Source organism: Onychostoma macrolepis, chromosome 19 (assembly GCF_012432095.1).
Source record: "Onychostoma macrolepis isolate SWU-2019 chromosome 19, ASM1243209v1, whole genome shotgun sequence".
NCBI classification, from domain to species: Eukaryota; Metazoa; Chordata; class Actinopteri; order Cypriniformes; family Cyprinidae; genus Onychostoma; species Onychostoma macrolepis.
In genome coordinates this window covers 20,793,182-20,811,388 of record NC_081173.1, presented here as the reverse complement: position 1 = coordinate 20,811,388, position 18,207 = coordinate 20,793,182, and the positions used below count along the sequence as shown (strand labels likewise).

Here is an 18,207-nt window from a genome sequence, read left to right as displayed (position 1 = left end):
CTAATGAGCTCTACTGGCATGACGGAACTGACAAGAAACTAAGCGCACTAATTTAAAACCATCTGCATATGGTGCTAAAATCCTTTCAGCAATAAACGAAGCAGCAATAGGAAGAGTCTGAAATGGCTCCATTGCATCTAATCATTTCAACCTTTTTATTTAACTAATCTGTTGTGGTTACATAATCTTTTGTCACAGTCTCAGCAGGGTCCTTCAAATTTAGTTTCAATTCATGCTTCGTGCCAGAGCACACAAAAGTATTCTCTGAATGTTAATAAGACAAAGGAGGATGGCAAGGTCTGAAAGTCTAGACTGGCACGATTCCAGAATTCCATTCTCAGAGACTCTGGAACAGTAAGTGAGAGTTCTATCTGTATTCTGGTCTGATCCGTGTAGATAACCCTGCTGAAATTGTAGAGTGCATCCTCACGCTGTCCTGTTTCCACCATCCACTAATGTCAACCTGTAATACGCAAAGGCAAAAGACCATGTTCTGCTGCTTCATTTCCCTGCATGCTTTCTTTAGCCCTTCCATCTTTTTTTGTTTTCCCTCTTAGGCTTCCAGTCCCTCTCTCTCTTCCCTAATGATGACTGATGAGCTCAGTTTCAGCTCTGTGTGAAGTTCAGTGAACAACAGAAGAACAGCACACTGACATCTCTATCCCAAGTTCAAACAATAGACACACATTGTTCTCCCGGTCTAGAGCCTCAATTTTACCGTCTTTCAGACCTACAGATCTGTTCCCAACTGTAAGAGGTGCAGCAGACATGCCAATTTCCTTATTTTGTGCCTGATACGTGTTGAGTTCGCTGGCAGTGTGATTATGCATTACATGCAAGAGTGCACTGCTTGAAATATCTCCATTACCTGACTTGGGTGTCTAACCCTGCGCTTCGTAATTTTACCAACGGAAGCATCTACTTGAAGTGTTCTTTTAAAAGGACTCATCCAAAATTACTCTAAATTACTCTTTCACAGTTAACCACACTCTCTCCTTTTCTTTGGGTAACACACAACTGCAAACACACGCAACTGGCACACACACACTGCTTTACTGTAATTACCCACCATATGCTGTCCTGACAGGTACCTGCATGAAAAGAGTATTTTGAAGTCTTTCGTCTTGACGGAATATTAACACATAACAACAAGCACACACATTAGGATGCTGCAGAGGGAGTTTAATACATGTATAGCTTCTCTTGACAATAACAAGCCATCAGGCTTTCTTATGTAACTTGAATGTTGCACAAGATTATGAAGTAAAGGGTGTAATTAGTGGTGCTCGCTAAGGAAAGCATCACTTTTCTATTTATCATACTTAAGGTTAGCGATTTTTCAAAACTCTGAAGTCTGAACCCAATTATTACATTTACATTTAGTTATTTAGCAGATGCTTTTATCCAAAGCAACTTACAAATGAGGACAATGGAAGCAATCAAAAGAGCAATGATATGCAAGTGCTATAACAAGTGTCAGTTAGCTTAACACAGTACGCGCAGCAAGTTTTTTTAAAATTATATAATAAATAAAAAGAAAACAGATAGAATAGAAAAAGAATAGAGCAAGCTAGTGTTAGAGGCCTTTTTTGTTTTTGTTAATTGTATAATAAATAAAAGAAACGGATAGAATACAAAAAGATTAGAAAAGCTAATATTAGTTTTTTTTTGTTTTTTAAAGAGAACAAGCAGTAAATGAATAGAGTGCAAGTCTAAAAGTGACAAGTTGTTTTTTTTAAAGAATAGAATTAGAATAGAGAGTGCCAGAGTTAGAGGGTCAAATAAAGATGGAAGAGATGTGTTTTTAGCTGATTCAAATTATTAAAGGGATAGTTTAATCAAAAAAAGAAGAAATTCTGTCATCATTTATTCACCCTCATGTCATTCCAAACATGCATGACTTTCTTTCTTTTGAGCAACAAAAGATGTTTTTTGTCCATACAATGAAAGTTAAAGGAATAGTTCACCCTCAGGCCATTCAAGATGTAGATGAGTTTGTCTTTATCCAAACAGACTTGGAGAAATTTAGCATTACGTAATCACTTGTTTATCAGTGGATCCTCTGCAGTGAATGGGAGCCATCAGAATCCAAACAGCTGACAAAATCATCAATCCACATGACTCTAGTCCATCATGTGAAGTGAAAAGCTGTGCGTTTGTAAGAAACAAATCCATCATGTCATTTTAATTTTAAACTGTCGTTCTGGCCAAAATATCCATAATCCATAATTGCGCTTCCTCCAGTGAAAACATTCCATCCCCTGTTAAAAAAAATGCACCAATATATTTGTTTAGAACAGTCTTTGCTTGTAAACAGCACTGTAAAAAAGTTTTCTTAACAAAATTTCAAGGCAACTTGCTGCACAGCTTTTTTGAGTTTACTCAACTTTGGACTAAGTTGTTCACTCAACCAAAGTCACTGAGTAAAGTCACATGTCTCTTTTTTTGTTCAGCTAACGCAGTTTTGTTAGTTAAAAAGACTCGTAATGCTTTTCCAGTGTATCTCAAATTATGTTCTGTGAACTTTTTTTTTACTTGTTTACAAATGACAAACATTAATGGATAAGTTAGTCTAATAAGTAGACAATATTGTCTTTGTTTGTAAAACAACTTACAAGACTAAGATATCCAGAAAACGGACAAAAGTGGTTGAACATACTCTAGGCCTCAAAACTAGACACTAACCTCAAGAACGGTGGCAATCAACAAATGTTAAAATGATGAGCCCTTTACATCACAGTACAACAATAACTAACAATAATGATAAAACAACAACAACATCCTATGACAGTAACTGCATAATTTATTCATGCTGAAATGCAAGCTGGGAACTCACAAAGCCTTAACATTTCAACAATATGAAATTCTTTGTTCAGACAACCGTGTTTGACTAGTTGGGACAACATTTGGGGTAATTTTGTTGGTCTGACAAGGGTTTTTATGTAGTTTCAAGAAAATAGCATTTTTTAGTTTATGCGACTCAAAAGTAAACTTTTTTACAGTGAGTGCTTTATCTGCTGTGTATATTTCTCTCTTGATTGTCATGACTTCTTCATTGGAGAAAGCAGCTTTAGGGATTATGAATTCATATTTTAGTTGGTTTGAAGTTAAAACATCTTAAAGATGAATTTGTTTAATACAAACATTCAGCTTTTTACTTCACAAGACCTGATGGACTGGAGTGTTGTGGATTACATGCCAGAATGAGAGCACAAACAGCTGATAAAAAAACATCACAATAATCCATATTTTCATGTTTTATCAGCTGTTTGGATGCTCATTCCGACGGCACCCATTTACTTCAGAGAATCCATTGCTGAGCAAGTAATGTAATGCTAAATTTCTCCAAATCTGTTCCGATGAACAAACAAACCCATGACATCCTGAACACAGCTAATTTTGGGTGAACTATTGCTTTAATGGGGTCCCATGTTGCTTTGAACCATAGTGATTGGATTGGTAAAAACTATTGAAACAGTCTTTAAAATATCTGCAAAATACTTCAGATTGTTTAAGAAAGGTCTAACTTATAATTTTCAACAGGCATATGATACAATGATACAAATGGCAAAAATCCTTTACACTTACTTTTAAAAAGCCAAGCAAACCATTTCTAGAGACGAGAATTACACAGAGACCACGTAGCAACCACCTGGAACATGACAGCAACCACCTTGAATATCTTGAAAACCCTGATAACATTCCCATTGCGGTTGCCAATTTTGTATGGACTAGCATAAGATTTTCCTCACAAAAGATTTGGCTTTGTACAGCACCTACAAAATCAAAACTGGCAACAGCATTTCTGCATTGGCTTGGGTGCGTGCTCTTTCATTTATGTCTGTGATGTTTATCAACACAACATCCATCAACCATTAAAAAAAAAAAAATTCAACCTCTTTGTTAATGCTCTCCACATGTATCATTTTTGGAGAGCCACCGTGGATGTCACCTAATGGGGTGTTCTCTATTATCGCCCCCTGTGTCATTGTTGTCACTTTCCTTCCAATATGACAGGCGCTATTTCCAGCCATTCCTGTGCTATTCTCAGCCATGTTACCTGCGGCAGCCCAAGGTGCGACAGCCGTACAGGTAGTCTCCCCTGAAGGACAAACCATAGTCACATGGGTACACGCCATCACAGTTTGGTAATATATGGACCCAGCAGCCCAGAGGACACCATGTCCCTTGAGAAGGATTCCTGTGGTGGGAGCTCTAGCGCTAAAATAAAACACAGTCTCGGTTCTCATTTCTCAAACCTTAGAAATAGATGGGGGAAAACAAGTTACCTAAATGTAGAATGTGATAAGGTAGGATGGTACAAGTTCTTTCTGTTAGGACACCAAAACAGTTTGGAACAAAGCGATAAAAGCTGACAGGCTTTGCTTTGTGAAATCTGTAAACTTTTATCGCACCAAAGAAATCCAGACAGACTCATTTTACAACCGCACAAATACGCCTTGAGATGAAATACCGCCTGACTGTTCTGCGGTCGACCAATTATATTTGATCGATGCTGGTCGTTACCTGGGGCCACGCAAGGGATTTCATCCGGACGTTAAGCATGTCTTTTTTCGTGCATGATCTGGGCTATTGGTCTGAACTTTAATTAAACAGCCCTCTGATTGTTACTGTTATCTCTACCAACCCTGCTTGAGCTCTATATGAAAAATAAACATTAGAACAGCCAAATTATGCACCACCATCTAAGCCAGTGGATCTGCACATTTTGGAGGTCTCCCTAATCTAATAAACCTGATTCAACTCATCAGACTGTTAGTAGGGTGCCCCCAAGACCTAAATTGGGTGTGTCAAATAAGGGAGACATCCAAAATGTGCAGTTATGTGAGACTAAGAACCACTGATCTAAGCATCAAAGCAGCCTAAGTGCTCTGACAGATCCAACCGAGGGGTTGCCCTTGTGCGCTGTCCATGGTGCTGAGCAAGCAGATGCTCAGTTTTAGAGCAATATTGTGCTTCCAATGCAAAACTCAAAAAAAAAAACACTTATGGATAGGCATGGATACAATGTGTGAAACACAATATCTATACATATATACATGCTTTCTGAATTTTGATAATGTGCAAAGTACTTCTTGTCCTAAGTAGAGGAACAAATTAATGGCCTTTGCACACCATAAAATGCACATTTCTCGCAGATAACTGAACAATTATGCAATTATGCACACAACACTGAACTTTTTAAAACTAAACATATAAAACAAACAGAGAAGCTTTTAAAGTGTTATTTACTAAGTATAAGCATGGTGTTTTTATTCCTATTTATTTCGATTTATTTGCATTTACTCATTTTGTATTATTTACATTTGAGAAGCTAATTTCACTATTACTTACTCATTTCTAACCCTAATAATATTTAATGAATCATGCTTTTGATCTGTTGTCATAGTAAATATACTGTCAATTTCACAGTGCACTTGCTCTGACAAACATTTGTCAACTCAAACGACCAAACAAATTACTTTCGGTCCTCTTTAAGGAGAAAAAGTCTCATTAGAAACACCAAAATAGTTTTTGCACAGAAACAGGGTAAAATGCCATCGCGGTAACTCACGTGTGCCGTCAAAACGCGTCGCTATAGTATCCAAAAATGTGTTCTGTGGCGCGAGCAATCCCTTCATAACAGGCATTTTCCCGCCCTGATATCGAATTCCCCATCAAAGTGACGCGGCGTTGTCAGTGACAAAGGTAGACAGTTTGAAGCACTCCGGTGAAACTGAGCTTTCAGCGGACTGAGGCACGGTGGATCCCGTTCCCTCACAAGCGCGCGAGCAGGCTGGATGGGGATGCGCGCGCCCGTGTCACTGGGAGTGACGCCCGCAGGTGCGCGTCAGGTAAATGGCGCGCGAGCTGTCTAGTCAAATGGTGCGTGAGTTTGGATGTAAACCTAAAGATAACAATATTTTATGCTCTTCAGGAATATAATAGGCTACATAGGGTATTATTTTGTAAGGGAATACAGAAATAGGAAAAAAAGTTACAAATTCAGATTTTTTATTTTTTATTTATTTATTTTTAAGAAGGTGCAATTCTGGTGGCTTTTAATGTAAATCAAATGAAATATTTATAACAGTATAGCAGACTACTTACATAAACATAAATATCACTTGTGACACTTTATCTCCCAATAATATGTCTTAGTCAGATGTTATTGAACTGCTTAGTTTTATGTTCAAAGCTGTGGAGGCAAAACATACCTAATGCAATGCAATAGTGATAATCGAGTGATAAACAACAAACATTCCTCAAATGCCTTATGAATCATATTTGATAGTCACATTTTAACATGATTATTCATACATAAGTTTACTTGGTAAAAAAAATGAAGTTGCTTCAACGCAGTACGTGTTTATTATGAGGGTACATTTTTTTCTTTTTTATTGAGATTTATACATCACCTGAAAGCTGAATAAGATTTCCATTGATGTATGGTTTGTTAAGACAATATTTGGCCGAGATACAACTATTTGAAAATCTAAAGGTTAAAAATATTGAGAAAATCTGCCAAAAGTTGGAAAAGTTGTCCAAATGAAGTCCTTAGCAAAGCATATTACTAATCAAAATTAAGTTTTGATATATTTAAAGTTGGAAATTTAAAAAATATCTTCATGGAACATGATCTTTACTTAATATCAATGAGTTCACTTTACTTAATAATGATTTTTTTTGGCATAAAAGACAAATCGATAATTTTACATACAATTTACATACAATGTATTGTTGGCTATTGCTACAAATATACTTGTGCTACTTATGACTGGTTTTGTGGTTCAGGGTCACATATTACTAACTAGGCCTTAGAAATATGCATATCAAATACGATACAATAGACTTTATTGGGTTAAAATTTAGAACGTAACTTTTGTGCATTGTTATCATAAAGGTAATTAATCATTCTCACAGTACGGCCTAGTTCAGTCAGTGTTGAGCACCATGAAGTGTGTCCCTTTCACCTCACGTTAACACAGCTGGTCTCAACTGGTTGCATACAGAGAAAGCATTTAAGGTCTAAGCAGGTCCAGGAAGCCCCCTAAGACTGGAAATCTGACACACATCCTGCATCCAAATATGCATACTTGCCTATTATCTACTATGCAAAAACCAGTACATCAAATAAGCAGAAGATCCAAATGCACTGTTGTTGGTTGTAAGTCACAGTGTAGATATAAAATGAATCAAAAGGTAATCGCATGGCTGATGTAATACGTCTGAGAATGTTCTAGCTCGCTACAAACCTGCATGAGTTTAATCAGGTGTGTTTGATTAGAGAAACATCCAAAATGTGTAGGTTGGGAGGCCTCCAGGAATAGATTTGAGAAACATGGTAGGGCTGCTAATGTATTTTGAGAACAACATTATTAGCCTGTTTGTTAAAAAGAAAATATATTTTCAATGTGGGCCTATTTGAACAAAGGAGTGGGATTTTAATTCTTTGCAATTTCCATTGGTGCTGCCCATTTTAATTATACTTGGATAATATTAAATGGCGGATTACTGTAAATGGAATAGTACTAAAATCAAAACAGCAGGACAAAAAGTAGACCAAAGAGAAATTAGATGATTTCTGCATACTTGGCAAGAGCCAAAAGTTCTAAAGACAACGATTTTTTTGTAAAACATATTACACGCAGAAGGCTATGTCGCCCTCTACTGTTTATACGGTTACAATACCACACTTTCACCTTAGACTACAATACAAATTGTCACCAAGTGCTGTGGCAGTGTTGAAAACATGATTCAAATAAGTAGCAATTTGCTGTACAGTAATGTTACATAACAGAGCATTAATTAAGAATTTTCTTATATTATTATGGTAATATTCTCATCATTACTGCTGTTGTTGCTGTGGGGTAATCGTTGAGATACGATTAGTCACTGGAGAGCTGACTTGACAAATTGACATATATAATATAATCCAATCATGTGTCTGTCTCTGTTTCTTGTGTACTGATGTATGCTTATCACAGTAGTGAAAACTGTAATCATTCTGCTGCAGAATGCTTTTATATGATGAAAATAAAGTTTTGTATTATAATCATATGTATTGAATGCATTTCATATGGTTGTAAATAAATATGCAAGCTCATGCAAATAAAGACACAAATGAAGCTCCGTTCATTATGATTAAGCTCACGGAAAAGAATGATTGCCACATAGAGTGACTGTCATGTGTACAGGTGCAAACAAGCGTTAATCACAGAGATCACTTGATGAGGCTGATTAACGTTTTTTGTCAACTGAAACAATCATTGTATTGCCTCCCACCAGTACTCACAGCATTTATACACACATTGGCAAGCCTCTATTACATGTTTTTTAAACTATAAATGATTATAGATAAATGTTAAGTACACCCCATGAAAAATATCAGACTTTTAAAAATGTTTTTGAAAGAAGTCACTTATGCTCACCAAGGTTGCATTTACTTAATAAAAATTATTTGTATTTATTTAATAATAAAAATTGTAAAAAAAAAAAAAAAAAAAAAGTAATATTGTGAAATATTATTACAAATTTAAATAATGTTATCTATTTATTATATTTTAAAAGTGCAATTTGTTCTTGTAAAGCTGAATTTTCAGCAGCCAGTCTTCAGTGTCACGTGGTCCTTATAAAATAATTCTAATATGCTGACTTTGTGCTCAAGAAACATTTCTTGTTATCAATGTTGACAGTTGTGCCGGTTAATATTTGTGTGGATACATACTTTTTTTTTTTTCAGGACTGTTTTATTAAAAGAATAGAAACCTTTTTTTAAATATTGTATATGTCTTTACTGTCACGTTTCATAAATTCTATGTACTTTTTCAAAATAAAATATTAATTTCGTTCAAAAACTATATTATGGATCTTTTGAACTGTTTAAGGCAACATGTTTTTAACTAACAACACTTGGTTAAATTCAATTTAAACCATAAATTTCCATTTCATCTGTGAGGAAAAAGTTAATACAACTAAACATTCATCACCAAAAACTAAAATGACTAAAATTTCAGTCAAATGCAAATCAGTAGAGCATCATTAAAGAATAAGGTATTTTGTAAACCTTTAATTGACTTATCTGGTCATAGTTATTAGTTAAATATAGTCTTTACTCATCAACGCTGTCCAAATTTTTCTAGTATCAATATGGCCAAGGACAAAACATTTCATGAGGCTACTTTTTTACAGCACTCAATGTAAGCCAATCAAAATGTATGACTAGTTGAAGTTGTACATTAGATATTTGAAATATTAACAAATGCTTGAGAAATCAATTATTAAATGTTCAAATAGCTTGCCATACTAAAACAGTCATGTATTCTGACAGGAGGCACTTCCGCTGGAAACTGATTGGTCCGTTCTTGGTGACATCACATTGATGATGCTTTGTGGGGCCGCCTAGAGATTTAATTACGGATCTGTGTTCGCGCATTATATTATACGAGCCGTTTTCCCTCACTGTTACCCTTATTTTATTAATTTAAATGTGTCTGTTTTTTTCCGTTTGTTAAGAACAAAGACCTTTCTTTATGAAATAAAACCCGCTCTCGAGTCGCTTGTCTCCGGACCCGCGCGCTGATTCTGGAGCCAGTGTTTTTGTTAGTGAGCGATCCTGGGACGCGCGCTAGCTCTGTCGGCATGTTCGGATCCCCGTCTGCAGGATTATAACCACCGGAAAACAGCACTGCAGTCAATAAAGTAAGTGACTGAAAAAATAGGGCATAAAAAGAAGACGAGATGATGATTTGTCATAGGTTGAGCATATATGCAGCACCTGTAGCAGCTCTTTACTGCTGAACAAATAACATCTTAAGCCAGCCTAGATGGTTTGCTGGTTTGTTTGCCTGATCAAGCTGGTCTTTAGCTGGGAAGCAAGTTGGTCTAAAGAAACCAGCTAAAAAAAAAAGTCTAGAACCAGTAAAAAAAAAAAAAAGACCAGCCTGACCATTTTAAACTATCATGAGAGAAAAGAAGAAAAAAGAGCAATACTACAATTCTCTCTCTCTATACTTTCTCCTTTCCTCATGCTGTAATTTTCTGTAGTTTGTGAGAGCTGAGATTAAAAACGATGATGGACCATTTGGCAACTACTAGTGGCACCCAGGGGCCCGTCATGTGTGAACCCTCTTATCCTCCATGTAAAATGGCCCGTATGGAGAATTCAAGAGATCTACCTGTACCTGGAGTCACTCCTGTGAGCCTGACCTCCAAACAAACATCATTACTCACAAACAGGAGGAAAGGTATCCACTGATGGGCATAAAACACAGATACAAGACCGTGTCTGTTCATTAGATTATCTGAGTGATCGTATTCTCCTTTCTACAGGCAGTCTGATTCCTGTGTTCTGTATGGTGGAGCAGAGTGATGTCCCACCCTCAGAGAGGAAGAGGTCGGAGCATGCAGAATTTGTGCTGTTGAAGAAAGACCTGCTGTTCAGCCAGATTACAGAGGCTGCACTGCAAGAGCTGGGATACACACACACCGCAGCGGCTCTGGCTACAGGTACACACACACTAATGAATAATTCACACTCAGTTCAAATTGAATATGTAAGCCTGAAAGATGGGGATGGGGCTGTTTCTTTTAGTTCCAGTCCGCACCATCACAGCCTGCATCTTATCTTCTGGTATATGCATCACACATGCTGTAAACCATGTGAAAAAAAACCCCAAAAAACCTGAAAGTCCCATATCCTCACCAAGGCTACAAACAGTAATATTGTGAAATATTAATATAATTTTAAATCATTGTCTATTTTAATATATGTTAAATGTAATTTACTCCTGTGATGGCAAAGCTTCATTTTAATATACTGATTTGGTGCTCAAGAAACATTTCTTCTTATCATCAATGCTGAAAACAGTTAATATTTTTGTGGAAACTGTGAAAAAGTTTCCAGGATTTCATAAAGTTTTAAAAACAGCATTGGAAAAAAATTGAAATCTTTTTAACATGTAATTTTTGATCAATTTAGCACATATTTTCTGGGGGAAAAAAGAACATACTGACCCCAAACAAACCTTTGAACTGCAGCATACAAATAATACAAACTATTTCCAGTAATTATACTTAATTGATACATTCAATTCAACATAATCAAATTTAATTGTACTTTTTCTATTTAAACATTGAAAAGTCTAGACAATTAAATTACACAACAAATGAAAAAACAAAAACACTGCAAAAATGTTTAGATGGTCGAATCTTAAGTTAAGCTGTACTTAATGTTATAAATGGTTATAAATATGCTAATGGTTATAAATATGATCCATAATTTGCCTATTTGATACAACAATTAAGTAATGAAAAGCAAAAGACAAAAGGTACAAGACACTTAACGAGAAATAGAAAAGGAAGTGCAGAAAGCTGATGGGACACAAGAGAATGTAAACTTGGTCAAGATCAGAAAACTATTAGGTTGCCAGAAGAGAAAAATATGTAGCAAAGTAAAATAATAAAAAAAAACAACAACTCCAAAATACAGACAAAAAAGGAGTTATGGTGGCAGGAACTATATAAGGATCATATATAGTAGTCATATTGTAATAAATATTAATTTCTGCATTAGGTCAGGTTCAAGTTGGCCATTGGAACCCTGTGTCCCTGTCCACTGTGACAGACACCTCTGAGGCAACAGTAGGAGACATGCTTCAAGATCTTTACCATGTCATCACCTTAAGAATAAAGCTACACAGGTACAACCGGCACACACACTTGGATCACATCTGTCTCTGGGTTTCAGCAAACAGGCTTATCAGAATGATGAACTACACTCTGAAAATTAAAGCTGTTCTGATTCATGATTAAGGATAATTTTTCACAGGTAATTTAGTATTAAAACTCATTTCAAAATTATTAAAAGTTATTATAGTTATTAAAGTTTTGAGGATAAACACTTAATAATATAGCTATTTGTGAAATAATAATTATTTGTGATTAATGTCCTACAGTGTAATTAATTATTGCAGTACACTGTTTTTCTCACTGACTCACGCATGTTTTCTCACTCTCTTAGTGTTTCTAAATTAGAGGACTTGCCTGCTGAGCAATGGACTCATTCTACCGTCAGAAATGCCCTGAAGGAGCTGCTGAAAGAGATGAATCAGAGCACACTGGCTAAAGAGTGTCCATTGTCTCAGGTACATGTTCACAAAAAAACCTTTGTACGCAAGTAGACACTGTAAATGCACTATTTTTGCAAGGCACTTAAACACAATCTTTATCAACCATAGCTTAATTGCATGTAGCTATAGAATAAAATAGGGTTAATTGTCTCAAATCACATAGTTAAAGAGCAGAACTATGAATGAAGACGTGCTCTCCATTGAAGAATACACCCCTACTATTAAGATCCATCCCTAGGAGAACCAGCTATTAAATCTATTTAGCAAGGAGACAAAAAACTTTTAGCACATCCTTTCTGGACACATTTAGTCGCTTCTAAGGCACACCTCAAGACTTACTTTAGTATGCCCAGTAGTCTGTTAACTACTGAATTCCTGTTAAGGTCACATAAAAAGGAAATGAGAGGCAAAATCACATTTTTACCTGCACATAAACACACATTAACTTTTTTTTTTTTTTTTTTTTTGAAAGAGCATGATTTCATCAGTAGTGAACGGCACTTACTATGCCAGCATCTCTGCTGCGAGATGTCAGGAGTTCGGTCAGTGGTACAAACACTACAAGAGGGCAAAATCTATGATGGGTGAGTAGAAACCTACTGTATGTTCTCCAAGAATAGCTCCTATATTCACACATTTATAGCTTTCTTTAAGTAGTCATCTTGTGTTTTTGGTAACACTTTACATTAAAGCTTAATCCATGAATATACAAAGAACAATCATTTACAGCATGTATTAATTTAAAATTTCCAAATATACATTTTTAACATTTCGAGTGGTATTAACTAACAATAAATGTTTTATGAACAAACTGTTTTATGAACAAATTTATGTAAAATTGTTCATTGTTAGTTCACGGTACGTAATTTATTAATCTATTTTAATAAAAAGCAATAGACTACGCTACGATCAAAGTTTGCAGTTTTTTTGAAGGAAGTCTCTTATGCTCACCGAGGCTGCATTTTTTAAAATCAAAAATACAGAAAAACAGTAATATTGTGAACTATTATTAAAATTTAAATAACTGTTTCCTATTTCAATACATTTAAAAATGTAATTTATTCTTGTGATGGAAAAGCTGAATTTTCAGAAGCCATTACTCCAGTTTTCAGTGTCACATGATCATTCAGAAATCATTGTAATATTTTGATTTGGTGCTCAAGAAACATTTTCTTCTTATTAGTAATGTTGAAAACAGTTGTGCTGCTTAATATTTTCGTGAAGACTGTGCTTAATTTTTGCATGATTCTTTGATAATAGAAAACATTTTTTTTAAATGAAAAAAATCTTACCCCAAATTTTTGAATGGTAGTGTATGTAAAAATCTAAATTTTAGATACAAAAACTGTAGTAAAGTAAAATAACTGTATATATGATAAGCTATCACAGCATATGCTGAAAATAAGATGATTTTGTCAGTAAATTTTAAGTAGACTCCAGTGATTTCATATGAATATCGAGCTACTAAAGGTTTTTATTTCCTCTCAGGTGACATGAGCAGACACTGCAACCAACCATCATCCTCCAGCCAGCCCACCATGTTCCAGCAACCAATGGAAGGCAGTGGGGCGGAGTCACGTGGTGTTGTCCAGATGCAGGCTGGAATGCCTGGTCTGGTGATGGCTCAACTCCTCTCACAGCAGCACGCCATGTCTCAGCTCCTCACACACGCTCACACACACTCACACGGGCCTCATCCTGCACCACTAAGGACTCCTCCCAAGTGCAATGTGTCCCCACCCACAGTAGCTCAATGTCCCTCACCTGTCACCGACGTGTCACCTGAAATTTACCATTGGGTGCGTGAGGAACTAAAGAGGGCAGGGGTTTCCCAAGCCGTGTTTGCACGAGTGGCCATTAACAGGACTCAGGTAACATGACAAAAATATGCATATGTGCATATCTCTTAAATATTATGTATCTGTATACATATTAATTTGTCTGTCTGTGATATTACTTGCAACAGGGCTTGCTATCGGAGATCTTGCGCAAGGAAGAAGACCCACGGTGTGCATCTCAGTCTCTTTTAGTTAACCTTAGGGCCATGCAGAGCTTCCTACAACTGCCACAGAGCCAGAGAGACTCTATTTATCTGGAGGAAAGAGAGCGTAACCTCAGCTGTACCTACAACACCAATACAGGCTCACCTCTGCCCATTCAGGTTTACTGTCACTTAAATTTAATTATGAACCTGAGATGCAAATTAGCATGTGCTATAATCTCTATGGACAGTGCATCTTATTGTAGACAAATAAGCTCATAGTTAACCATAGTAATAATGGTAATATTGAAGTGCCATTTGTTAATGTCTGCAAAAGTGTTGTCATTAAAAATATCTCTCTCAATACAGGCAAAACTTTCACCTGTTTCCAAGGACATTGTAGTCAAAGTGGAATGCGATGATTCTGGAATAAACTATGGCATCTATGATGAAATACAGCAGGAAATGAGACGAGCAAAAGTGTCGCAGGCCTTGTTTGCAAAAGTGTCTGCTGCCAAGAGTCAGGTACATGTGTGTGCATGTGTACAAAAGGAATACATTGGTACAGATTGCACAAGAAATCTCTAGTAAAAAAGGGGGAAGAGGTACACCTTACAAGACACATACACATACAATATACACATTTTATCCAAAGCAGCTTTCATTGCATTTGAGGTATATACATTTCATACATAATTAAACATATAATAAATATTTATATGAATGCAGGGAATGCAAGGAAATGTGCAGTATATACTGTACCTAGAATTCATATACTGTAATATAGTGAATATGAAAATAATTAGTATTAATCCACTTCCAGTTTTATGAGAAGATATGTACTAACAAGATATGTCAGTGTCCAAAAGTCTAAAATACTAGTGGAAATATATTTCTTTAAATAGAAATGTAATTTTATTAAAATAAGTCTCTTATGCTGCACCAAGGCTGCATTTCTTTGATCAAAAATACAGTAAATATATTAATAATGTGAAATATTATTTTCTATTTTGATATACTTGGTATACAGACACTCGTCTAAAAACACTTACATTGCATTCAAGGAATATACATTTCATATATATTTAAATACAGTAAATTTATATTCAATTTATATACCTTGAATGCATAGACTGTAGTATGATTAGTATTAAACCACTCCCAGTTTTATGAGACAATGTGTAGGGTCAAAATGTCTAAAACACTAGTGGAATTGTGACTTTTTTAATTTTATTTATTTATTTGTATTTTTTTGCATTTTATCCATTGAAAATTTGATTACCAGAAAAAAAAATATTTTGTGAAATATTATCCAATGAAACTTATTTTTTTCCATTACAAATTAAATTAGCAGCATAACAATTTGAAAATCTTACATTTTGAACAAAGGAATTCACATGGTTAATGTCATAATTTTGCTTATTTGACTGGTGACCTAGAAATACTGCAGAATTTTAAATATTTCTTGAAAATTAAATATTTATCTCCTACATATAAATATTTATTATATATTTAAATATTTATGTCATAGAAAGCATAAATAAAATATTTCTTATTCATTTTACATTATAACATTTTCAAATGGTTGAAAAAATCCTAAAATATTACATTAACGTCTAGGTTTAAATTAGATTTTGAACATTGTCTCAGATGTTTGAACCCTGCTGTATTTGTCTGTGTTTTAGGGCTGGCTATGTGAGCTCCTGCGCTGGAAGGAGGAGCCATCGCCTCAGAATCGTACACTGTGGGAAAATCTGTCTCTGATTCGCCAGTTCCTAAATCTCAGCCAATCAGAGCGAGATGTTATATATGACCAAGAGAGCAATACTGGGCAGACGTTCTACTCAGAAAAACACACAAGACCACTGACTGAACAACTACAAGTGAGTGCTCACACAAACTTCTACAACTGTCATTCAAGAAAACAATTACAGTACATTATGAATATTTAAATTTTTTTTCTAAAGGTGATACCACACCATATGGTGCCTCTGAAGCAGCACCAACAACTGCATAAAATTCCACCTCAGCATCATCAACACTTCCTCCAGCAGCATCTCATCACTGGATGTCTCAAAGACACTCACATGGGCCCAAATATTGGAGGCAGGTCTTTACCACCAGAAGCCCATGCAATCCTGCAGAGTTTCATTCAGGAAGTGGGACTACATCCGGATCAAGAGGCCATTCATACACTATCTGCTCAACTAGGAGTAGCCAAAGAGGCTGTTCTTAGCTTTTTCAATGGTCACAACTGGCTTAGACAGGAAGAGCAGGACAACCGAGGAGAAAGAGAGATTGAGGAAAGGGAAGACGATTACATGGAGGCAGAGGAGGAATGCAGGGAGACAATGGAAAACGATGAGGAGACAAATGCAAACATGATGACAGGGAAACAAGATGATGTGGTGGAGCAAAATGCATCTACACAAACTCGCTTTATCATTACTATTAAGAAAGAGGAGGAGCTTCCGTGTAAGGAGGAGTGCGATGATAGTCCCGCCTACTGCCAATTCATAAACTCCTAAAAAATGCATACACTATCATTCAAAAGTTTGGGGCTATTTTGATTAAATAAACGTAATATTTAAATTCAGCAAGGATGCATTAAACTTTCTATTCATTTTAGAATACTAAAACAAATAATCTGTCACGGTTTCCATAAAAATATTAAGCAGCATAACTGTTTTCAACATTGATAATACGATTTTGTTTTGAGAAGCAAATCAGCATATTAGAATGATATCTCGAAGGATCTGAAGGATTAATTACATTTCAAAATATTTAAAATAGAAAGTTATTTTAAATTGTAATAATATTTCACAACATTACTGTTTTTACTGTATTTTTGATTAAATAAATACAGCCTGAATGAGCTTTTTTTTTTTTTTTTTTAAATCATACCAACCTCAAACTTTTGAATCGTAGTGTATTTAATTAACAAACAAACAGCAATGAATACTGGGTGATTTGACAATTTCATGTAGCGTATTTATTTACAGGTGTTTTCCTGAAACCTCATACTTTGGATGGACTTGAAGATTTCACAAATGAAAATGCCACGGAAAGAATTCATTAAACATCAATGTTCTAATTTCTAAAAAATGTTTTATTAATATTAGGGGTGTAAAAACGCTCATGTATGACTATGAAAATGAAATGGAGTGATTATAATATTCAAACCTAATTAAGTCACCATTATCATAATGTATCACATAATTTAAGGAAGAATCGCTAATTTAAATTGTTGTTAGAGCAAATATTTACACCCCTAAATTAATGTGATTTGCAATTTTATAGTAGTATTATTTATTGTTTGTCTGGTTTTCTGCTCAATTCCTCAGTTGAATCTTCACAGGTGGCAGGCAATGTCGGTCAGTGTTAATGGTGGCATTTTCAGCCAGACAGAGTTGTCTTTTACAAGAACTGTTGCCAGAGACCCTGAAACCGTGATGTATTATATGTTAGAAGCAAACAGCACATTACTGTATTATTGTCAATAGAACAAAACACAATAGACACAGCACTTTGAATTACAGTGAATAGTTCTCTCTCTCTATTGAATTACAATAAATCTGTACTGTTTGTTATTGTTCATTATATTTAAAGCCATTTTATTCAAGAACTAGAAAATGGGCTTTATGTGTTTGTTAACTGTGAAGGCATTCTTGATTATAACTTTATTTCTCTGGTAGGTAGTGTCAGAATTGACAATCCTGTTTGTGACCCTGGAGCACAAAACCAGTCATAAGTAGCACAGGTATATTTGTAGCAATAGTCAAAAATACATTGTATGGGTCAAAACTATCTATTTTTCTTTTATGCCAAAAATCATATTAAGTTTATCTTGTTCCATGAAGATATTCTGTAAATTTCCTACTGTAAATATATCAAAACTTAATTTTTGATGCATTGCTAAGGACTTTTGGACAGTTTTAAAGGCGATTTTCTCAATATTTTTTGCACCCTCAGATTCCAGATTTTCAAATAGCTGTATCTCAGCCAAATATTGTCCTATCCTAACAAATTTTGAAAAATGTACCCATATGACTGGTTTTGTGGTCCAGGCTCACATTTTTCTTACCATCTTAAGTT

General features: G+C 35.3%; 2 protein-coding genes across 3 annotated transcripts in view; one reads left to right on the top strand and one right to left on the bottom strand.

The window, feature by feature from the left end:
* kcnh8 (potassium voltage-gated channel, subfamily H (eag-related), member 8) overlaps window positions 1-18,207 on the bottom strand; it is a 90,302-nt gene that overhangs the window by 66,468 nt on the left and 5,627 nt on the right. Inside the window, exon 1 of one of the 2 annotated variants that reach the window (XM_058752739.1) lies at window positions 5,576-5,736. The exons of the other annotated variant lie outside the window; for it this stretch is intronic. Coding sequence (XP_058608722.1) covers window positions 5,576-5,651 — 76 coding nt within the window. The 5' untranslated portion in view covers window positions 5,652-5,736. Of the gene's footprint in view, window positions 1-5,575; window positions 5,737-18,207 lie in introns of those variants that run through there. 2 annotated transcript variants of the gene reach the window in all.
* Window positions 9,384-17,798, top strand: satb1a (SATB homeobox 1a). The gene is made up of 11 exons (XM_058752743.1): window positions 9,384-9,702; window positions 10,048-10,247; window positions 10,333-10,509; window positions 11,576-11,702; window positions 12,023-12,146; window positions 12,604-12,715; window positions 13,620-14,002; window positions 14,098-14,292; window positions 14,482-14,637; window positions 15,798-15,995; window positions 16,080-17,798. Exons 2-11 carry the CDS (start codon window positions 10,073-10,075, stop codon window positions 16,638-16,640), a joined length of 2,208 nt encoding a protein of 735 aa, XP_058608726.1. The 5' UTR covers window positions 9,384-9,702; window positions 10,048-10,072; the 3' UTR covers window positions 16,641-17,798.

Bases quoted from the DNA above. Each gene is read 5' to 3' on its own strand.
- satb1a (XM_058752743.1), top strand. From the start codon at position 10,073: ATGATGGACCATTTGGCAACTACTAGTGGCACCCAGGGGCCCGTCATG. The intron at 12,147-12,603 runs GTACATGTTCAC...TTTTTTTGAAAG, and splicing joins AAGAGTGTCCATTGTCTCAG to AGCATGATTTCATCAGTAGT. The intron at 14,293-14,481 runs GTTTACTGTCAC...CTCTCAATACAG, and splicing joins GCTCACCTCTGCCCATTCAG to GCAAAACTTTCACCTGTTTC.